Source organism: Ovis canadensis, chromosome 18 (genome assembly GCF_042477335.2).
Source record: "Ovis canadensis isolate MfBH-ARS-UI-01 breed Bighorn chromosome 18, ARS-UI_OviCan_v2, whole genome shotgun sequence".
Lineage (NCBI taxonomy): Eukaryota > Metazoa > Chordata > Mammalia > Artiodactyla > Bovidae > Ovis > Ovis canadensis.
In genome coordinates this window covers 71771251-71795908 of record NC_091262.1, presented here as the reverse complement: position 1 = coordinate 71795908, position 24658 = coordinate 71771251, and the positions used below count along the sequence as shown (strand labels likewise).

Sequence of the window (24658 nt, the reverse complement as noted above, 5' to 3'; positions counted from 1 at the left end):
TCTCAAAAAGAAAAATTCACCCAAATCTACAAATACTGAAGATAAATATGACAAATTCTTGGCTTGGCTTCCCAGCATGGAAAGGCCTTTAGAAGTCCAATCTGAGGTTCTCGAAAAAACTTGCAGCAAAACAGACTCTTGAAGGCCCATGTGGTCAAATACCACTTTTGTTGTATGTAAATAATCAGGCCAAAGTTAATGAGACTAGACTTACTTTGTGAACAGAATATCTTACTCTAATTATCTTTGGTCAAAACTGGGAAAATTAAGAAATTGTTTGTTTCAACAGAAAACTATACTCACACTTGTGGGTGATCAGATCTAGTCCTGTTCAATGAGCTATTTTTCACCTCTTTATAAATTGGATCCTGCTGTCTTGCACACTTTGTGAGTAATTAATGTTCCCAATTGTTTTTCCTACCTTTCTGACTTGGTGTCACTGAGAACTAAAACCTGACTGCCCGATCCTTACTGAGACTCTAGGCTGTCTTGTCCCAAAGCCCAGCAAGCTAAAGCAGGCAACTTGATATAAACTTCAAAAGACTTCTTGCTTCAACAGTTTAGGCCACTTGGGAAGTTCACCAAACATCCACATCTTCCAGGCTCTGCTCTAGAAAATAACCATGCCAGTGACACTGATGAATTCATCATCTGAAGGTGCTTCAAGCCCAGCATCTAGAAATCTTGACTGTTTTCCTTAGGCTGTAGAAACTAGGTTTATAGTCTACTCTAACCACTAATCTTTGTTTTCTATTTCCTTATTCTAATTTATGTTCTTTTGCATATCTCTTACCTAGCAGTTCCTAACCCAAAATCTTCTCTCCAAGTCAATCAACCTAGATTCCTTTTTGTGTGAAACTTCTAAGGAAGTTGCAGATGGGAGAAACGTAGGGAGGCACTCAGACCCCCAGAGTTGGTATAAAGATTACATTAAATGGAAACATTTGTGCTAAAGAAGATGCAGAGAGAAATCTTATCTAAACTTCCTTTATCTGACTAAACCAGAGCCTCCAGAAAGTATGGCTTCTATTAAGCCCCTCCAAAGGGAGTTCTCGTGAATTCAGCTGCCCTGGAGAAAGGCTGCCCATTTCCATTAGCATAAAAACACCCAAAACAACTTTCCCTATCTTCCCCTTCAAGCCTCCTCACAAATGCCCCTCACACTCTAGAAGTTTGGTATATAAACTTTTATCTCTGGTTATTGAAAAAACTTCCCATCAATGAGTACTTCTGTGTGTAAATGTAAATAAACTTTGTCTCTCCTCTTGTTAATAACAAGTCAGTTCTGTCAATGAGTCATATCCGACTCTTTGTAACCCCATGTACTGCAGCATCCCAGGCTTCCCTATCCATCACCAACTCCCAAAGCTTGCTCAAACTCATGTCCATCAAGTCAATGATGCCATCCAACCATTTTATCCTCTGTCGTCCCCTTCTCCTCCCACGTTCAATCTTTTCCAGTATTGGGGTATTTTCCAATGAGTCAGTTCCTTGCATCAGGTGGCCAAAGTATTGCAGCTTCAGCTTCAGCATCAGTCCTTCCAATGAATATTCAGGATTGATTTCCTTTATGATTGACTGATTTGATCTCCTTGCAGTCCAATGGACTCTCGAGAGTCTTCTCCAACACCATGGTTCAAAAGCATCAGTTCTTTGGCACTCAGCTTTCTTTATACTTCAACTCTCACATCCATACATGACTACTGGAAAAACCATAGCTTTGACTAGACAGACCTTTGTTGGCAAAGTAGTGTCTCTGCTTTTTAATATGCTGTCTAGGTTTGTCATAGCTTTTATTCCAAGGAGCAAGTATCTTTTAATGCCATGGCTGTAGTACCATCTGCAGTGATTTTGGAGCCCATGAAAATAGAGTCTGTTACCATTTCCATTGTTTCCCAATTTATTTGCCATGAAGTGATGGGACCAGACACCATGACCTTAGTTTACTGAATGTTGATTTTTAAGCCAGCTTTTTCGCTCCCCTCTTTCACTTTCATCGAGAGGCTCTTCAGTTCCTCTTTGCTTTCTACCATAAGGGTGGTGTCATTTGCATATCTGATATTATTGATATTTCTCCTGGCAATCTTGATTCCAGCTTGTGCTTCTTCCAGCCCAGTGTTTCTCATGATGTACTCTGCATAGAAGTTAAATAAGCAGGGTGACAACACACAGCTTTGACGTACTCCTTTCCCAATTTGGAACCACTCTGTTGTTCCACATCTGGTTCTAACTGTTGCTTCTTGACCAGCATACAGATTTCTCAGTAGGCAGGTAAGGTGGTCTGGTATTCCCATCACTTTAAGAATTTTCCATAGTTTGTTGTGATCCACACAGTCAAAGGCTTTGGAATAGTCAATAAAGCAGAAGTAGATGTTTTTCTGGAACTCTCTTGCTTTTTGTATGATCCAGTGGATGTGGGCAATTTGATCTCTGGTTCCTCTGCCTTTTCTAAATCCAGTTTGAACGTCTGGAAATTCTTGCCAATTACATGCAGGCTCCCAACTGCTGGAGCCAACTTGGAAGAGGAAAAGTTTTCCTCCCAATATAATCATTTCCTCTTATTTTTCAGAATTCATGGGGTTCCAGGCAAGAATACTGGAGTGGGTTGCCATTTCCTTCTTCAGGTGATTTTCCTGACCCAGGGATCAAACCCATGTCTCCTGCATTGGCAGGCATTCTTTACCACTAGCACCACTTGGGAAGCTCTTTTCAGAATCATATCACACTAATTCTTTACTATTCGAAAAGAAACAATAATTGAAAACATATCAACACAGTCAAAGAATGCCAGGAAATGGGGAATTTCCATTATGCAAAAATCTGATTTTAAATATGTCAGTAGGTGGCACCAAAGAAGAAAGAAGTGTATCTTGATAAATGCACAGAATGCTTTGACTCCTGGAAATCTAATAAAACCTACTCTTTAGAAGGTATATGTTATGTTTTCTTCTTAAAATTCTTATTTAAACTGAAAACTGCCTCAAATTTTCATTGAAAGCAAACCCCAAAATCACAAATAAAAATAAAACTTAGAAAACACCTTGAAATAAATTTCATGTATTACTGGCAGAAACTGATTCTAGATATCCATCTTGCTGGGCTAGACATGAATGATAATATGAAGTCTTAGCAGCTGTGCATCTGAAACCTGTGATACAATAAGGCAGAAGCAAGAGAACAAGCACAGAGAAATTTGTCCTAGAGCCAGAAGAAAAGGAGCACTTGGGCAGTTCCTTTGTGGCTCAGCTGGTAAAGAATCTGCCGGCAATGCGGGAGACCTGGGTTCGATCCCTGGGTTGGGACGATCCCCTGGAGAAGGGCCTGGAGAATGCCATGGACTGTATAATCCATGAGATCCCAAACAGATGGACATGATTGAGCAACTTTCACTTTCACCTTAAATCTTTTGGGCATTCCACTTGAGAGGGCAGGGACCATTCATCCCTAGATATATATGTCAAACCACAGAAACTGCTCCTAGTCAACTGTTAGCCTTTCCCCAAACCAGAAAAAGGCTGAGCTCTAGCAGCCTCAAGGAAAGGCTATTTTATTTCCTGTTTCTTAGCTAAAATATTCAGCGACGTCAGGAAAGAATAGTCCCGTGAATTTTTTAAAGATACGTCACACATTCCTCTTGCCATTCTTCCCCATCTCAAACTAACATCAAAACAGCGTATCAGCTAAAAGGCCATTCCTAAGCTCATTTAGGACTTCCCTGGTGGCCCAGAGGGTAAAGTGTCTGTCTACAATGCGGGAGACAGCTCTATTGACTAAAGAGAGGTGTTTCTCTTCTACAGACACTGGTAACACTCTAGTAGCTAAGGTAGTGTCAGCAGACAGGGCAGGGCTCCAAAGAAAAAGAACCAGGCATGGTTTTCTTGACAGAAGAGAAGCCACTTTCACTTAAGCCATTTTGTGATCCAAGCCTGTTCACAATGCTTGCCCTTGAACAGGTCTCAGTAATCAACAATTTTAAGGAGAGTAATAAAGGAAAATCAGTCAAGAAACAATAGTCTAGCAATAAAAGAGTCCTAGTTCCTCCTCAAGGAATCTACCTTACAATCTGATACATACTTTTGAGTTCTGCAGGAAGCAAGGCCCCCACTCAGGTGGAGGATGGGGACAACAAGCGGAGACTCCCGACTGGTCAGAATCTAAGGAATGATGGTGTTGACCTTTTCTGACCCTCTTGACTTTAATCAACTAAAGCTTAGACTCTGTCCCTCTTTGCCCCAGTTCTATGCTGAATTCTCCTCTGCTCAAGCCCCTTCATGAATATGCATGTATCCTCAGCCTAAAAGGTCTCCAATTTTGCTGTTGAGAGATACTGCCTTGGAAAGATCCCTGGTGTCCTCCTTACTTGCTGCAAGTATTAAGAAATCCTTCCTTCTCGTGATCTTTGCCTTGGCTTCTATCTTTTAGCGCAACACCCACTGAGAAGTAAACCCAGGTTTTCAGTAACAATAGTGCTTCTCCCAAGTCCTCCTCTCCAACAAGGTCCAAGCTGTAGGTCTTCATGAAAAAAGATGAGTATTTTATCGCAGGAAAAGAAAATTTTAAACATAAAAATTCTTCTCTGCCCATTTAGGCTTCCTCCTTCCCCTTTAGTACATGTTGTGCAATTGCATTAACCAGACTTCCTTAGGAGATAACATTCCTTCTTAATTGCATCAAGCGTCACAACTGCTTGGGAAATAACTTTCCTTCTTATCTTGTAAGAGGCCATGATGACCTGTGACCCACTCAGTTCAGTTCAGTTCAATCGCTCAGTCGTGTCTGACTCTGCAACCCCATTGACAGCAGCACTACTCACTTAGTATGTGTAGATCTGGATTGTGTTAACTGTCAATAATACATCACTTGACATAAAACCCTTGTCTCAAAATTTTACATATCTGTGCTATGGCCTCCAAAGGGCAGAACAATCCTCAGAGCTTTCTGAAAGACTGTCTCTTGGGTTATAATCCTCAGGTTGGCTCAAATAATATTTCCCCTTTCTTTTTTTTTTTAAACTTTTCATTTTTTTATTGGGGTATAGCTAATTAACAATGTTGTTAATTTAGTTAGTTAGATAGTTTCAGGTGACCAGCAAAGGGACTCATTCATACATAGACATGTATCTATTCTCCCCTCCATTTCTTTCCTAGATAAATTATTGATTAATTATTTTTTTTTAATCAGCCTCCACTTACCCGGGCAAATTCCATTGGTTTGGGAAGAAGGCACATGACCATGACATCAAAGCGAACATCACATACTGTCTTCAACCACTTGGTGACAAACTGAGGCTTCAGCTTTTCTACCAAACTTCCAACTTCATCATCCATCATATACGCTGTGGAGTGAAACCACTGAAACACCATGGCCACGAGCCTGGCCAAGCTTTCCGTAGGAGTATTCTCACTGGGCGTGCAGAGGCTCACCTGGAAATAGATTAGATTCTCCTTCAGCCTCAGTACGTAATATGTTTGTTTAAAGACCAAAAAAAAAAAAAAGATGTCCCTGATAATCCATTTGAAATAGACAGTCCTACATAAATGATGGAGAACCACTTATCCTGGAAACTGTGTTCTTCTCTACAGAGAGATGAACTGCAACAACTTCCCCTCAAGACTGCACCTCCCAATAAGCTTTTTCACCTAAAAGAAATCAATTACATATTCTGTACCAGGTAAATACTTTTAAAAAGTTAAGTCTACAAAGTGAAATTTCATAAATATCTTTAGTGCAAAAATAATCTATATATATTTCAGTTTCAAAATGATCAGATTCACCAAGAATTTCCTAGCAGTAATAATTCTGAAAACTTAACAGCACCACCCCTCAGTTCACCACATTATAAATAGACTTTTCAAAACTGTTCACCATTTATTCATTAACCTTTTATTAAGCACTGAAGTAGGGTTCAGGAATATAAAAAATAAATAACACATTATCTTTGCCTCAATGAGTTCACAATAGTAGTCAGTTTGTCATTAGATAATAAGTTCTACGAGTGAGACCTGCAAAATCAATAATTAAACTCCAATTTGATAAAGCAAAACAAAGCAAAAAAATATATGAAAGCATAAAAGAGATGTATCACTATGGAGACTTAATCTATTTCTCCAATGGGCAAAAACAAAAGTCTGCTTCTCTGCAGAACTGTCAAATTCAGCATTTTTGGAACTTTGGATCTGTATGTTTGATCTTCCCTGAATGAATACTTCAGTTGACTCAGTCAATAGAAGTCAAATTCCCTGCACTGGTTTGGCAATAATTTTTCTGGCTGTGTTACAGACTTGCCATAAATACACAAAAAGATCCACAGTAACTGAACTTGCAAACAAAATATTACGTCAGTGAGAGGTGAATGATCTATAAATTATATTGAATCCAATATTTCACAATATACTCTAGCAATTTACCCACTTGTTTCTTGTCAAAATGTGCATTTCCAACAGTTTAGAATCTGGCACAAAAGGTTTCAACACCTGGCTATTCATCAGAATCAACAAGGGATCTTTTTTAAAAGTTCCCAGGGTTCTGGGATGGAATCTGGGCAATGACATTTTTAAAAAGCCTTCCTGGGTAAATCCAATGTGCAGTCACTGTCCTAGAGTATAGACATCCTATGCTAAGGTTGGCTCCTCAGAGGGAGCAGTGGTAAAGAATCTGCCTGCCAGTTCAGAAGACACAAGAGACGTGGGGTTTGATCCCTGACTCGGGAAGATCCCCTGGAAGAGGAAATGGTAATCCACTCCAGTATTCTTGCCAGGAAAATTCTATGGATAGAGGAAAGTGGTGGGCTACAGTCCCGGGGGACACACACTGGTGGTGGTGAATGCTAAGGTTAATTTTTCACCGTTTACTATTTACTTCCCTAAAAAGAACAGAAGAAACTCATCACCAGGGCAATGTTGGAATAAAACATAAGATATTAGAGATTAGTTAACTTCTTTTCTTACTAAGAACCATATTCCAAATTGACTGAGTAGCCGCTGGTCGTGTTTATCATCATCCTTGTTGTCAAAGTCAGCATTATCCAGGGAATGGTGAGAAGAGGAGAGACCCAGCTGCCGCCGGCGATTCAGCTCATGTTCCCGCTGCTCAGCGTGGAACTCGGCTTCTTTCAACAAGCTGCAGAAGAGGAGAAATTTCAGGTGAGACTACCCAAAAGCACGCTCAAGATTACAACCCCATTCAGAGCAATTACTTCACGAGTTTTCAAGCATCACTCATTGTTCTCCTTTAAATTGGAAGGAGCCTCATGTCCTTGTTATTTTCTACTCCATCCCCATCTCAAAGATGTATAAACTGAGGCACAAAGAGGCTACTTCCTCCAATCAATAAGAATCAACCAGAACTGATGCCTTCTGGCTTTAAGTTTACCAATCATCCCACTAGAAGCCAATGCTTCTCCTATATCTAATGTGAAGCTATGAAAGAAAAAAGTGAAAGTAAAAGTCACTCCATCATGCCAGATTCTTGGCAACCTGATGGACTATACAGTCCACAGAATTCTCCAGGCCAGAATACTGGAGTGAGTAGCCTTTCCCTTCTCCAGGGGATCTTCCCAACCCAGGGATCAAACCCAGGTCTCCTGCATTGCAGGTGGATTTGACCAACTGAGCCACAAGGGAAGTCCCATATGAAGCTATGTGGACATCAAATGCATGATCAAGGACAGTTTGAGGAACTGATACTCAAATGGAAAAACATTCAATATCTAGAATTCAAAGACCTAACAGTGAATAAAAAAGATTCCTTTTTCAGTTTTCTAAGAAGATGACAATTTTAAAGAATAATACACAATGTTGGCAAGGGTGTAGCAAAAACTATCATGATGTATGAAATTCACATATACTCTTTGAAAATCAGTTTGGTAATGTATCAAGTGTCCTTAAAATATTCATACCCTTGGACCCAGTCAGCCACATCTGGTCATCTACCCTAAATAAATAAAAAATACAGGACTGGCACCATACACAAAATAGTTATCAGAGTTATTTATAACAGTAAAAATAATGGAAGAAATTGAAGTGTCTAATGGTGGAAGAAAATAATCTAGATAAATATTATGTACCCACTAAAAATGATAAATGTGGAAACTATACAACATGGAAAGAAGCTAATGGTATAATGTTATATCAAAAAGAATGGGGATACACTGTGATTACAATTATATAAGTAAAATAAGCATTTGAATAAAACTAGGAGAACATATGCAAAAAACAACTGATGATGATGACAGCAGTATGGCTGTATTTTTCTCTTTCCAAACTGTCTGCGTTGTTTTATTTAGCAAACATTTATTGCACTTCCACATGTGTTGGCCACTGGGATAAGAGAAACAGAAGACTTAGTCCTTATCTTTAAAACATAGATTCTAATATTGTTTCTTTATCTTTAAAAAGCTTGTCTCGGTGAATAGTATACAAAAAGAGAACAAGTCTAGAGTAATCACTTGTAAAGCTCCCTTTTCTCATGTGATAGAAAAAGCCAGCTGCCTGCAGGATCTGGTCCATCTTACTCCACAGCCTTCTGGTTTACTCCAATACCGAACTGTCTCGAGTTCTCCCATCCTTCGCTGCTGCAGTCAAGTCTGGGACACCTCTGTCCCACCCCTTCTCTCTGACTGGCGTCTCCTCTCCACTCCCTGAGAGTCCCATCTCTGCGTTGTCACTGTGCTCACCACTTTGGCTGGCAAATTCTTGCTTCCATTTTTACAGACTCCCCTGCCATGGGTAACTTGAAGGCAGAGACCATATTTCACTTTCTTCTATCTTCCAGTGCCTACCACATGCCTGGCACATAACTGGCATTCCATAAAAATACTTGTTAAATGAGTGAATTAAAACATCAGCACTGCAACACTGTAGAAAGTGAGCTGTCTGGCTGAGGGCTCTTGAAGTTAAATTAAGTGTGCCCATCTCAATGGGGAAAGGGTGGCTCAGAGAGAAGGCAGAGTTTTCAGGGAAAGCTACTAACAACCCTGTTACCTAATCACGGCCTCCACGGCACAGACAAGCTCCTCAGCGCCACATTCCCGGGTGTTGATGGGTGGAGGGGAGGTTTGATAGAGGTGGGTCTCTGAGGCAGCCCCCACTTCGTTACTGTGGTGATTTGAGTGGCATCTTTTGCAGTACCGAACAGGCCTGTTTCCATGACGACCACAGCATCCTGCTGAAAAGCAGGTGACCACAGCTCTTCTAACATGGGAACTGCAGTTCTAGAAGGAGAAGAGTGAAATCAATTAAAATTCACCACTGAGGTAAACTGGGCTAATAATTGGAACAAATGGAAATTTCTAGGGCCACTAGAAGAGGCAGGACTTTCCTGAAGTGTCACTAGTTTCCAAAATGCAGCTCATCTCTAACCAGTTAGATTTCAGTCATAGTTCAAAATTAAGGAGAAGTGGTTTCTATTCATGTTAAGTAGTAGAAACTCTAAATATGAATGAAACTCTGTTAAAAAGTCCTCTATAAAGTGACCTCAGCCATGTGGCATGGGGTGTGGGGGGCTTCCTAGATTATCTCAAGTTAGTGTTTCAATAGTTTTCAGCAGAAATATGAAAAAAAAAATGAAAACTGTGGTCCAGAGAAAGCATAGCACAGCATATCAGGGTAGGAAACAAACAATTTTAAACCCTAAAATAAACTTTCAAAATTATTTTACCCATCTCCTAAAGACCACATTTCTATTGCAGCTCATCTGTCCTTGATGCATTCAAGGACAGGTAGGGAGCTGTGCTGTGCTCAGCTGATGGCCCAGAAGCTGGTCTGCCCATTCCCACCAGCGCTCTTTCTATCAAGACCTAAAGAATATGTCAGTTGATAACACGGGAACATCAAAGCACAGTAATAACCATTCATAGACGCAGCTGTTGAACATCAGCTACAGAAAAAGAATCAACAGATGAAGTGTGAAAAATGGTGCAGTGAAAAAGAGAGATCGAGGGTTCAGGCGAGTTTATTATCAGAGCTGCCCTGACAAGAAGCAGAGGGGCAAGGCAGCACCCACGGCCACATCAAGTAACTTGAGGAGCAATCAGGAAATATCCCTGACCTCTCCATAAAAGTGTACCCAAGCCTGTTAGAGATGCCACCACCACATACTCAATAGCTTGTGTCAGAGAGCATTTCACCCTTTTGATAGAGCTTATTAAGATGGAAAACACTGAAAAAGAATATGATTATATGTATATGTATAACTGAATCACTTGGATGTCCACATGAAAATAACAGAACATTGTAAATCAACTATTATCCAATAACATTTTTTTTTAAATATGGAATCAGAGAAATAATACCCTAAGCCATTATGAACTCAGGGCTTGGAGAAGATTGGAGAACCTTCCATGACAGATATCTTGGGGAAACAGAAGAAAGAAAAAACCAAGTACAAAACCTACATCCAGACATTGACCATGTGTTGAATTGCTTATTGGAAAAATCATTTCAAAGTAAGGCTTGTTCCACTTCGATTTTAGCACAAGGCTTTGGATACAAGTGCTGGGAAATCTCATTTTCTGAACAGGACTCAGGTCAATAAATCATAAAAACAAGCTTAAATTTTTATGATCTTTTTTCCCTTTTATTAATGTTTTTTAAATTGTTCAAATATAATGTATTTCTTCTGAACCGAGGCCTACGTCTTCTTCAATTTCCAAGTCAGTCCTGACTTCTCCAAGTGAGGTATATTTCTTGCTTTGTGCTCTTTCTCTTTCACATACTAAGTTTCATTCTGGAAGCACATGAATCCTTACCAGTTTGGGACTTCTCCAAACCAAACCAAACCACATCACTAGCAACATGGTTTATGTCAGAGTATATTGTTAGTGTTTATTTCTTCCTTTTGATTGTAATTAGTCTTTGTTCCTCAGGGATTCCCACTGTTACATAAACAATGGAATGTGGATATGGGTTTAGTGTGAAGAAAGAAAAGGCAACCCACTCCAGTATTCTTGCCTGGAAAATCCCATGTACAAAAGAGCCTGGAAGGCTATAGTCCTTGGGGTCAAAAAGAGTCAGACATGACTGAGCAACTAACAGACAGAACAGACGGGTTTAGTGGGTAGTTATTAGCTATAATAAAGTCCTGATGTCCTATCCTATTTCCTGGTCACAAATTATTTACATTCTTTCCACATGCAAATTCCTGGCAGGAGGTTCAAGGTGGTCTCATTAAATGAAGTCCAGCGGTGGTTGAGCCTCTTTGGGTTTGGTTCCTCAGATAGACTTCCATGTGCCTTGAACCTAAATGGGCTATGCCAGCTTGAACCAAGAAAACACGGCTAAGTAATACTCGTGTGACTCCCAAGGCAATTTCTAAAAAAGACATGCTGCTTCTAAAAAGACATCTTAGGGTCTGAGAAAGTTCTCTCTTCAGAAGCTTCCTCATCAAGATACTCTTCTCAGGATTCTGTCATGGCCCAGGCATATGGAGAGGCAGTAAGTCTCTACTCAACAGAGCTGGCTAAGCCCAGCCTTCAAGTCACCCCATCCCAGAGCCCTAACATATGATCTAGATGCCACTAGATAATTTCAGCCCCTGGCTATTCAAGTCTCCCCAGTGCATGCATGCATGCTCAGTCACTAAGTCGTGTCCAACTCTTCGTGACCCCATGGACTGTAGTCCACCAGGCTCCTCTGTCCATGGGATTTCCCAGGCAAGAATACTGGAGTGGGTTGCCATTTCCTCCTCCAGGAGACCTTCCAAACTATGTCTCCTCCATTGGCAGGTGGATTTTTTTTACCAATAAGCCACCTGGGAAGCTGTTAGTTTTCCCAGATGAGGCCCCAAATATCATCAAGCAGAGATAGGCTGTGGACTGTGCCCTGCCCAAATCCCTGACCCTCAGAATCTAAAAGCATAATTAAACAGTTGTTGTTTCATGCTGCTACATTTTGAGTGATTCCTTAGGTAGTATCTGGATACTAATGCATACATTAGTATCTGGAATATAAACTGAAAGTCAACCTAACCTGCTTTATCACCACGTGCCATCAATTCTAAATAATATCAGTGACAAAATACTTTGCCCCTAAATAACCTTTGGTTGGTCAAAGTTCTAAACAATTGCTATGGTTCCTACTGTTTTTTTGATTTTTTTTTTTTAGTTGAAGTGAGAGTTGGACAATAAAGAAGGCCAAACACCGAAGAATCGATGCTTTTGAGCTGTGGTGTTGGAGAAGACTCTTGAGAGTCCCTTGGACTGCAAGGAGATCAAACCAGTCAATCCTAAAGGAAACAAATCTTGAATATTCATTAGAAGGACTAATGCTGAAGCTGAAGTTCCAATACTTCGGCCACCTGATGCAGAGTAAACTCATTGGAAAAGACCCTGATGCTGGGAAAGACAGAAGGCAAGAGGAGAAGGGGATGGCAAAGGATGAGATGGTTGGATGGCATCACTGAGTTTGAGCAAGCTCCGGGAAATGGTGAAGGACAGGGAAGCCTGGCATGCTGCAGTCCATGGGGTTGCAAAGAGTCGGACACAACTGAATGACTGAACAACAACAATAGTTGATTTACAACATTGTGTTAATTTCTCTACAGCACCTACTAAGTTTAAATAGGGCTTTGCTGGTGGCTTAGAGGGTAAAGAATCTGCCTGCAATGTGGGAAACCCGGGATAATATATTTCCAAGCCACAGACAGTCCTCAACCCTGTGAACTCAGCTACATGCATTCATTTCAAAAATAAACCAGAGAGATTTCTCTTGAGTTCAGATTCAGCTGGGTATGTTTTCATATGTTCACTCAAACCATGCTGTTTCACTGCTTGGAATTTTTTTTTCACAATTTTATATATTTATTGGCTACACTGGGTCTCATTGCTTTGTGCAGGCTTTCTCAAGTTTCAATCCGTGGGCTTCTCATTGTAGTGGCTTCTCTCATTGAGAAGCTTCAGTAGTTGCAGCATGTGGGCTCAGTAATTACAGTACACAGACTTAGTTGCTCCATGGCATGTGGAATCTTCCCAGACCAGGGATCAAACCCATGTCCCCTGCACTGGCAGGTGCATTCTTATCCACTGCACCACCAGAGAGATCCTCACTGCTTAGAATTTTAAACATAAATAAATAATTCCAAGTGGTGTCATAGAATAACAAAAATGAAATTAAGAAAAGTCTGTCTCGCAAAAGAGACACAGATGTATAGAACAGTCTTTTGGACTCTGTGGGAGAGGGAGAGGGAGGGATGATTTGGAAGAACGGCATTGAAACATGTATAATATCATATAAGAAACAAATGGCCAGTCTAGGTTCGATGCAGGATACAGGATGCTTGGGGCTGGTGCACTAGGATGACCCAGAGAGATGGTATGGGGAGGGAGGTGTGGGGGGGGGTTCAGGATTGGGAACACGTGTACACCCATGGCGGATTCATGTTGATGTATGGCAAAGCCAATACAGTATTGTAAAGCAAAATAAAGTAAAATAATTTTAAAAATAATAAATTTTAAAAAGAAGTTAAAAGAAAGAAAAGTCTGTCTCTTGATGCTTATTTGATATAATCTTTTTTTAACTGTAATATAGTTGATTTACAATGTATTTGATACAATCTTGACATTTATTTCAAACCTACAATTCAAATGTAGAAATATCTAGTACTGGAAGAAGTAAAGACACAAGCTTTGGCCAAAGCAAGCTTGAAACATTCTGATCTATTATGAACCAAATAAAAGTTCTCAAAATGAACTTTCATATAAAATACATTTATTAAAGAATAAGTAATAAAATGTGCTAATTTTAAGCTTTTACAGAAAATAATTTTGTCACATAAATGAGGAGAGTGTTAAAAAATGATCCATTGTGGGTGTCAAATACGTTAGGTATACCACCAGAGCCAGGATATGTCAATTTAGAAAATAAAACTGTTTCTCATCCTAGTCTCTCCAGCTTGTAAAAGATTTTCAAAGTAGTAAATAGCCTCAGGATAAAAATGAAATCAAAAGTATGGTGAATGACTATGATCCTTTGTTAGAACTTCCGAAAGATATAAGGTGATGCCCAATTGAGCGTCTCTGCTAGAACATAGCTTCTAATAATGTGAAGGGCAGACTGAAATGCCCATGATATAAAAGGAACTGTCTCAAAAAGAATTACAGATGTGGCTTTGAGGGCACTGAACTCCAATGAGATTCACAGAAAATCCGCAAATTTTAAAGAAAGGCAAACTAATAAAAGCACCACCGGCAGACTAAAAGGGACACACACAGTGCGACACAAAAAGAGGTCTATGGAACCCTATGTCTACATGCAGGAGGCAGACTGAGAGAGTTGCTCAGTTGCAACATGGGCTATTTCTTATTGAAAAGTAAACATGTCTTAGAGAGTGGAGGAAAGATCCCAGGACAAAAATGAATTAGGAAACTACTCCCAGGAAGCAAAATCAGACCCTAGTCAAGGCACATTTGCTATCCCTGGGGGCAGAACTGCTGACATGTTCATGGTTGGAGTTGCTATAGACTAGTAACAGCTATCTGCTTGTTCTTCCTCTTTTTGAACAGAGGTCTATTGCTGTCATCCTTATCCCTGTCTCATGATTTTGTGTTGGGTATGTAGAGGGCGCATAACTTGCTTTTTAATTCACCAGTCTCTGGTTCAAGAAAATTTGTACCTGAAGGGTTTCATAAGTGAGCAGACCAGATGCAGATCAAGACAATGGACTTTAAGCCTGAAGCCATAAGCGGGTTAGACTTTTCCAGGTCTTGTAAGGTGGTAAGAATATTTGTCATACGGAAAGAATGTAAGTAATTATGTCCAGAAGGTGAACTGCGGTAGATTAAATATGGTCACAAAATTCTTGCTGCTCCTTCTCTAAAAGAGGAGGAGTCTATTTGCCCACTCATTTAAACTGGGCTGTGCTTTGGACTTGCTTTGATCAATGGAATGCAGCAGAAGTGATGCTGTGCTATCCACTGAGCTTCAGTCTCAAAAGTCCTTGCAGCCTCCTCTCTCACTTTCTCAGAACCCTCATACCTTGAGAACAAATCCAGCCTAGCCTCCTAGAAGATGAGACATCTAATGGAAAGAGAGAGGGCCAGACACCCTAGTCATCCCAACCATTCCAGCCATCCCAGTTGAGGCTCCAGACATGTAAGTAAAGTCATCTGGGACCAGCCAATTGCCAGCAAACCCACTAACTGACTGAAAATACCTGAGTGAGCCTAGAGGAGTTTATCAAGAGAACTATCTAGGTGAGCGTATGCAGGGCTGCTGATCCACAAAATTGTGATCAAACAAATGTTTGCTGTTATAAGTTAATACATTTTAGGATAGTTTATTACATGGCAATAGAAAACTGAAACAGCCCTCCAAAGGTATCCACTCATAATCAACTCCTAAAACATTTAAATGACAGGTACATGGTCTCATAGCTAGATGGGAAGACAGCTGACCAGACTCCAAGTATCTCAGTCAACCAGCCCAGAGTTCTTTGTATGACATCATACTACCTTCTCTTGTATTTCTCAAACAACTAGAGCAAGAAAAGAAGATAGAAATAGCTCAGGGAAAGTGTCAAGAACAGTGGCTATTTGAAGGAAGAATCTTCAAGTAGAGATATCATTCACCTCACATATAAATATGTATTTTCCATATATATTTGGTCTGGTTATGTTTTTGACACACAAGTGTTGGACCACTTGCACTCTACTTCCAAACAATAAAGATTTTTAGCAAACAAGATCATCATTTACCAAAGTTAAGTTGCATTGTCACTCATCTTTGTATTCAGATTTCTACCCCAGAGTTACACATATGCTTTTATTTCATATTATTTTTCAAAAACACTGTGCATATGGTGGGTAAGCAAAAGCAGAAATGGAAATAGAGACCATCAAGACATAGCAATCTTGCATGCTGAATAATTTCTTTTCCCCCTTCACAAATACAGTGACATGTACATACTGGGAAACCATGGTGCAGAAATGAGACAGATGTCAATGAATGAATTTACATACAAACACAGCAAATCATGCCGCACCACACAGATGGTTTGCTCTTACCTTCTTCTGACATATAGCAGATATTTCAGCTGTAAGGGGAAGGTACACAAAATATCAACAAAAAAGAGAGCCCATTTTTAATAAGGGCAGCCACGAAGAGGAGTAAAAACAAGCTTAGTAACACAACCTCCAGATTTGGCCAAAACACCTTTCTCCTTTGTCTCATGAATTGTCATCTACTCATTCTTAAAGAGATTAAAAATACCTGTGTGCCGCAAATACTTTACCTATTCCTAGAAATAATTAAACCTTCTCAGATATGACTTAGAATTCAGATCAAATAATTTTAATCTCACTCAGTCATTTGGCAGAGAACAAAATTGAGGGTTATAGGAGTTCTTCAGGATCATAGAAGCTATCAATGGTAGAGACCAATCAATCCAGAAATGTCTCTGGATTCCCTGTCTACTGCTCTTCCATTATGCTATGACACTGAGTTGATGTGATATACTTAGAGTTTTGCCATGGAGATGATTTGCTATATCAGAACTGTAGAAAAAAACTTAATAACTTAAATGAATTAGACTCAAACTCTCAACTAACATCAGTCCTTAACTAGTGCAAAACCAGCTGCAGGCTTCTTTTTTTTTTTTTTTTTTTTAGTTTTTTATTTTTTTAATTTTAAAATCTTTAATTCTTACATGCATTCCCAAACATGAACCCCCCTCCCACCTCCTTCCCCATAACATCTCTGTGAGCCAGCTGCAGGCTTCTTAAGAGAAAACATCTTTCAAACCCATGGATAGGTCAGTTGGAGTAAGGCTGTCAAACTACCTTAGTACTTCAGGATTAAGTTTAATAAATGGATAAAACTCTTTGTAGTAGGCATACCATTTATCTCCAAGAAAATTGGTGGTTGATAAAACTTGAAAATAATTTTTCTAAGAATCTGTTAATATTTCCCCTGAAATAGTAAGTGCTCAAAAAATAAATTAAATCATTGCTAATAGTCTATATCACAACTTACTAACAAAATCAAAGGTAAATGTCTCCCAAACTCCATCTAGAAATTATGAATTAGTGAATGTCAAATCAATGAGATTAACAACTCAGTTTTTAAAACAGATTTTGTTTAATTAATGGTTATTTAGTAGTTTGATATCCTGGCATTTATCTTAAGCTGAGGTTAGTGGGTCATCTCTCTGGATAAATAATGAAAAGTTATTGTCAATTTTCTTCAACAGATGAATATCATCTGGAGATGACCAGAATTTAGCAACATATCTATACAGTAAGTCCCCTACATACAAGCACGTTTCCGTCTGAGAGAGCATTTGTAAGTCCAATTTGTTCATCACGTGCAACAAAGTTAGCCTAGGTACCCAACTAACACAATCAGCTATATATACCACTGCTTTTATGCTTGCTTCCAGACATTCTGGGCTTGAAAGAAAGATACTGTACTACTGTACTACGTACAATACAGTACTATACAATGACCTACACAAAAATACAATCACTTGTGGAGGATGCACGCACCCCAGACATTCCAGACACGTGAACTAATTTACGAGATCGGACATGCGAACACACGTTTGCATCTCTGAAAGTTCACAACTGGAAGGGTTGTATGTAGGGGACTTAACTGTATTTAAAATGTAATATAGAACCTGACTATGGGTTTTACCTCAGAGCATTGGAAGTTCACTTGCAAGGTAGCCTAATTTAAGAGGGGAAAAGTTACCTTTACCTATGTAAACCCAAATCTTTTTACAGATATTCTTATATAAATCTTTTCAATGTCTCTTTGAAGGATATAGAGCTGACATTATTGATCCACTTTACAAATGCAGAGCACTCATTAAATAATTTATTTCTTAAGGTTGAGATAATATAATATTGAGTTAAACTATAAGGAAATGGTGTATAATTATCATCAAGCAAAGTACTTTAGTTTTTTTTTTTTAAAAAAAAACTGAATGTAGTTAACATAAGGTGTTACACGTAAATTCTTTCATGTAAGTTCTTCTATTATCTACCTCTGAAGTTATAGATCAAGTTCCTCCTGTGTGCCTGATCTATACTCAGTATGACCCCAGCTTTTTTCACCTTTTATCTTTCCTCTGCCTTCCTGAGTATTTTTCCTGGTCATTTCAGCCTGCAGTTAGGTAACTGGATTATCTGCCTCCCCATACATAGAGAAACGTTCTGTCTTTGACCTACCAGCTTACCAGGCATAGCTTTCAGAACTCTAACAAACTGCAAGCATTACAATCTCATCTTTTCATTGAAATGGGCCAGATATATTTAATTATCCCCATTTTAATGAAGGAGAAACTGACACTCAAGATGATTGAATGATTTTTCCTAAAAACACAGAGCTAGAAACAGTGGCAAAAGAAAGACCTATTATTCAATGCTCTTCTCACTGCTGTTCTTTATTCTCTTTCTGACCTGGCACAGCAAGCATACCATTGGCAACACCTGTTATATACACAGAAAATCCCTTAAGACAGAATTCAGCTTTGGTCATACAGAATCCTAATTCCAACATCTACCCTTAATTTTGGTAGAAGTGATACTTCTTCCCTTAATATTCATGCGTGGGTATATTACAACCAAGACATTGATACAATGCTTCATATAAAGGAATATTCATAGCAAATAATACTTTGGTTGCTGTCTTTGTAAAATAAAAACAGTAGAAAAGGAGACAAATCACCTGTACCATCTGTCACAATTACTTATTATTCATCCTTCCTGAAGTAAACCATACCTTGCGGCAGAAGAACATCAATCAGCCATTCACTGTGGTCCCTATAAAGAACAACAGAATCCATTTTTGAGCCTTTCTGCAATGTTATCCTTCCACATGAATGTTTATAAGCTACACGCTATTGTTAAAACACTTCTAATAGAAAGGACATGTAATTAAGAGCACTATCCTAATAAACTTTTTAAATGTTTAATGCATTCCAGTTAAATTTTAAATTATAGGCATTTCATCATATTCAGTTATCTTTAAATGATATTCTCCAGATGCTAATTAAGTCAGCCAAAATACAGCATGATTTGTAGAAAGCTGAGTGTGATTCTGTGAAACTAACAAGCACAGAAAAACCATATGAATTTTATGTCAAGTTTGAAAACCACAGCTTTCTTTTCTTTTTCACTATGGCCTTTTTACCAGGGTCACTTGAAAATTGGAGCTGTTTTTTAAGTGGAATTGCTGCCTTTTGTCACATGGAGAGAAATACTGAAACATTTCAAAGCTGATGTCTTTTCAAATGAAAGTTTGCTATATATTAAATATCTGACAAGCTAACCTTTATAAAACAGAGAGGCTAATGGGGAAGGAGGGTAACGTAATCAATATAAGACGAAGTGCTTATTCTTCTCAGCGTTGCCCTATTAGATTGCCTTTTCTTGCACCTACCCTGCAATCCGCTGGCTGCATTCTTCACAGAGATACAACGGGGGTGGTTTATCACCCAAAGCTACAGACAAGGAGGGGTCTATACACATCTGAAACACAGGAAAAGACAGAATGAACTCTCTTGCCCTGTTTATCATGTCCCCTATGTCAAGGACACAAATGTTTCAATAACAGATTTTCGAAAGCAAAGCAGAATAAACATTTTTTAGTAAAACCCATTCAACCTAAAATTGTTTTTCCAACACGCCAGTTTAAATGTGACTAGTGTGGTTTTTTATTTCTCTTGTTATTTGCAATGCAAGTAACAAGTAGTGTCAAGAAATCCACCCTCATTCTATAAAGATAAAAAATCATCTCATTTGGTGGCTGTTCAAATTGCTTCTGTATTACTCACACAGTAATTCCTTCTTTAAGGTGGTAAACACAGTAATCTCTCTTTGGGAAAAGGAAAATGCATTATTAAAATGTAAAAATCATAACTATTAGCAAAATGCTGGCAGTAGAGAATTTTGCTTCTCAACAGACCTCATTCAGAAAATTTAGCATTAAATCTAACATTGAGTGATTCCCTTTTCTTACTCGGGAATCTAAAATCTAGATATTCAACTTTCACTTTCAGGTGTTTTGTTTTGGTTTGTTTTGTCCACATATGATCTGTAGTTTGTTTAACTGTGCAGTATTCTGTTCAATTATTTATGGCTGTTTTCATTAGCCTAAGTACAAAGATGAAAAGTGTTAATGTTAGGTGATCACTAGGATATTTCAAATACTTGGATGTTTTAAATCAAATGAACAAAATATTCGATGACTAACTGGATTTTGTGCTTTGCATTAGTCTAAACATTTATGACTTACCAAAGAAATTTTGAATTCTGTTCCTGCCTTTCAAGAAATAATCAATCCATGCTATAGCTAAGTATGTAGTTAACACGCCTAGGACACAAATTCTTCTAAAACTTCACTCTGCCTTTTCTTTAGCTTTTGTTGCCTTTTTTTTTTTTTTTTTTTTTTACCAATTTAAAGGAACAAGTGAACTGAATTTATAACCCAAACAACTTGTCATTTAAAGTTAAAACCCTTAGGGGTTTCAATGGTTGTGGAAGCAAGAGTTAGAATTTCTAAATTTAAATAATTATACCATCAAAATCTGTAAATTATATATTCCCTGGTGCTAAAGGCCCATTGTGAAAATTTTCCTTAGCTAGGATTCATGCTTACTTTGATGCAACAAATAATCACTTTTTGGTGAGTCAAATCAGGGACTGGCAAACTTTCTGCAAATGGCCAAAGGGTAAATATTTCAGGTTTTGTGGGTCATATATTTTCTGTCACAACTACTCAACCCTGCTGTTGTAGCATAATAGCAGCCAGAGACAATGAATAAGCAAATAAGCATAGCTGTGTTCCAATAAAACTTTATTTGCAAAAACAGGCAGCAGGCCAAATTTGGCTGAGAGCCATAGCCATAGCCATTGCTGACTCCTGTGTACGGTAATTATCTGGGATCCAAATATTTCACAAGGTGATATTTCAAGTAGCGCCAAGTAAAACCAAAAAGCAGAGTGTGGTATAACAGATTATATTTCCAACATACTTTCATTTTAGAATCTATCATAACTTTCAGCTGTTGCTCTTACTTTTTTGCAACCTATTGCAAAGAAAAATAGATAATATTTTTCTATTTGGCAAATTATTATGTAACCAGGCTTCTCTGGTAGCTCAGCTGGTAAAGAATCCACCTGCAATGTGGGAGATCTGGGTTCGATCCCTGGGTTGAGAAGATACCCTGGAGAAGAGAAAGGAAGATCCCCACTCCAGTATTCTGGCCTGGAGAATTCCATGGACTGTATAGTCCATGGGGTCACAAAGAGAAAGACATGACTGAACAACTTTCACTACTATGTAACCAAGCAGGACCTGATGGGGCCTCCCGGAGACAGACACTTCCCCCAAGCTTCTGCTGTAGCTCCTCTCTGAAGTTACCCAGATAACAGTATCTGATGAACATTTCTCAGGTTGTTTTATAGATACTAAAACCACCACCAAATGGAAGAAATTTACTTGATGATCATGAGTATGTAGCCCCAAACATACTGTGCCTAAGGACTGATAATGTTAACCCCTGTGACACCACTGTGTTACCTCACCTTCAACCAATCGGAGAATTGTGCTCGAGCTGACCACAGACCATAGACCACCCTGAGACCGCCTCCAGCTCCCTCACCTCACTTGGCCTTTGAAGATGCTTTGCTGTGTCAGCACTACCTGTCTGAGACTATTTGTACAGCACATTACAATAAATGCTGCACTTGCCTTCACCACAACCCGGTATCAGTAGTTTTAGCTTTACTGCACGCAGGTGGGAAAATCCAAGCTTAGTTTGGTAACAGTTACTGCCTAGCGTTATGCCTCTCTGTTATGGAGATACTGGGTTTTTTGTGAAGATAAATCCGTTTCCTCGAGGTTTTCCCATGCACCCTATATGGACCTGTTCTTCAGTATAGTTAATTTGCTGTCATTTCTATTGTGTCATTGACACTTCTGTTAAGTAAAGATATTTTTTCATTCCACTCCCCCCAAAAAACTCCTAGGATGTTATAACTATAAATAGTTAATAGTGATTAGCTAGTTGACCTCTGACATGTTAAATGAATTAACATAACCCATAACTAGATTTGTGGCTAGTACTGTCAATCCCATTCTACTCTGAACAGATCAGTTTACAACCATATTAATATGTTCATATCTGACTGATCTGTTACATTTTAAAATAGATATTTTCTGTCTATAAATATAATACATGCCCAAGGTAGAGGCTTCAGAAAATGGAGAAAAGGAAGGAAGAAAATCTAAATAGCTCATTAATCCTCCATCTCAATGCAGTCACTAGTAACATTTTAATGAGCATTATCAGTTCATTTTCACTGTGAATGTGACTATGAAATCCTTATACCCAGTTTTTAAGCTAAATAGGCATCATACTGTGTAATTTCATAATTTCCTTCTCATTTAACATTACTCTATAAGCATCTGAATTTGAGGTAACTTGATTTATTGTCCGATGCTCATATCTCCATGTATTTGGGGAGTGCTTATATTGTAAAGAAAGAGCAACCCTGAGCCAGACCTGTAGTAAAACTAGCCCCAGCACAGGAAGTGTCAGTAATAATATTACCTCTCTGGGAAGTGTAGAGCAAAAATGCAAAAGGAAGTTCTTTAGGAAAACTGGGGTTGAGAAAGTAAACTTTTGGGGATGAGAAAAACTTCTTAGAACTAGATAGAGGTGGTAGTTGCAGAATGTTGTGAATGTGGTAAATGCCGCTTAATTGTCCACTTTAAAACCGTCAGTTTTATGCTATGGGAATTTTACCTCCATTTAAAAAATGACAGAAGGTAGAATGGTTGGGCTTATTTTGGAGGACTGGCTATAGGGAACAGCCTGTGAAAAGTGAAGCTGGTCCAGAGGAGAGGACTGGACTGTTTGCCTAGAAGAGAGGGAGAATTTCTAATTCGTGATGATTTCTGTGGGAAGGAAGCCAAAAACCATTTCTAATCAGAATGCAGCCTGACATAAAATCAAGTAAAAATAACTGGAAAATTAGACAGATTTTCTGTTGATGTCTGGGTAAACCAAAAGAGGACATTGTGACTCAGGCAGAGAAGAAAAGATAGATATAGAAACCAGGGGAACCGTGAAAGTCTCATCATTGTGAAGAATTAAGCTGAATTCTGTGAATAACATTCAAACTCACCTTCATTTAGCTCAAAATGTCCTCACACTAGAAAGTACCTATGAACCCCAGACGTCTACGGATGTTCACAGAAGGGCACACATAGTAGAATGGGAGAGGACTGTGCTGCCATTGTTGGGTTACCCTCACCTGCTCTTTCTCAGCATGAAAGTGTTAGTTGCTCAGTTGTGTCCGACTCTTTGCAACCCCAGGGACTATAGCCTGCCAGGTTTCTCTGTCCATGGGATTCTCCAGGCAAGAATACTGGAGTGGGTTGCCATTCTCTTCTCCAGGGGATCTTCCCAACCCAGGACTCAAACCCGAATCTCCTGCACTGCAGACAGATTTTTTACCGTCTGAGCCACCAGGAAGCATAAATTCATCCAATTTGCTTTCATCAAAAGAAAAGATAAAGCATAATAACACAAAGATGTTCTTTGTTGGTAAAACATGTCTAGATGACAATGTGATGTCTGGCACTCCTTTTCCACTTCTGGTATATGAAACATATTTTATTTCATTTATATTTTTGTGGTTCCATTCATACTTTTTATATCTCATTTACCTTTTCTACTCTGTTTCTATAAAATGATAATATTATCTTTCTATTATTTGGTAATCTTCACAGTCTACCTATCTATAGAACAAGGGAGGTAAACTCCAATGACAATAGGTTCTAAAAAGTAACTTGAACTTTAGTCACTTGGCCTAATTCCCACTTGTCGTAATATAAAAATTAACCTTTGCAAATCCAGACACAGGTCTCTCTATCCTAGTGTTGTATCTGACAAATATACCATAAATAATTTTGTTAAGTGATGTGATCATTTTTTTTAATATTCAACTTCAAAGATTCAGGGTCATAACAGGACAGAACCAATTTGATGTGGTAGAAAAAGAATAAGGCTGAGAGTCAAGGTACCTGGTTTAGGCTGTGTGACCTTAGGAGAGTTACTTGACCTTTCTAAACCACTGTTCCCTTACCTCTACTGTAATTTTCTATGTGTTTGCTATCCAGCAACCTCTCAGTCATTTCAACAAAAGTTGCATTTGTGAATTGAGCTGACTTCACAAATTTATCTATTTTTGTCCTATGACTTTGAATTCACATAATAATACACTAGGCCACTCATAATTTGTAGCAAACTCTGAGTTTATTAGCCCAAATAGAAAGCAGTCAAGGACTATGTAAATGTTTCACCAGGATTATTCTGAACTATGCCAGTTTCCGACAGCACTTGGCTATGAACTCAGACACAAATTTGCAGACACCACTATGCATTGCTCTGTCTTGAACCAACCCACCAAAATACAGTCAGATCAAAGCAGAGTACACTAATTGAGATTACCACAGAGAATAGGCTTCTGTTTTACAGAGAAGGATGCAATCTCCCTTTCATTTAAGAATTTGCTCCTGACAATTTGGCTACTGACAATACAATATTGCCCCAGCTCTAAAAAAACAGTACCTTCACAGCTGGTTTGTTAATTGCATTGTGGCATTCGATGTGCTGGCAGTGGATGGGGTTCCAAGCTGTAAAGCAAAGCATAGCT

General features: G+C 38.8%; 1 protein-coding gene across 3 annotated transcripts in view; it reads right to left on the bottom strand.

Moving 5' to 3' along the window:
* Nucleotides 1-24658, bottom strand: part of UNC79 (unc-79 homolog, NALCN channel complex subunit) — a 207344-nt gene that overhangs the window by 139397 nt on the left and 43289 nt on the right. For all 3 annotated transcript variants that reach the window (XM_069559340.1, XM_069559342.1, XM_069559341.1), the window contains exons 5-11: nt 24574-24638; nt 19374-19462; nt 18714-18754; nt 15998-16026; nt 8982-9211; nt 6948-7119; nt 5193-5423 (exon numbers count right to left, since the gene is read on the bottom strand). In XM_069559340.1, the coding sequence (XP_069415441.1) occupies nt 5193-5423; nt 6948-7119; nt 8982-9211; nt 15998-16026; nt 18714-18754; nt 19374-19462; nt 24574-24638 (857 nt within the window). The remainder of the gene's footprint in view (nt 1-5192; nt 5424-6947; nt 7120-8981; nt 9212-15997; nt 16027-18713; nt 18755-19373; nt 19463-24573; nt 24639-24658) is intronic.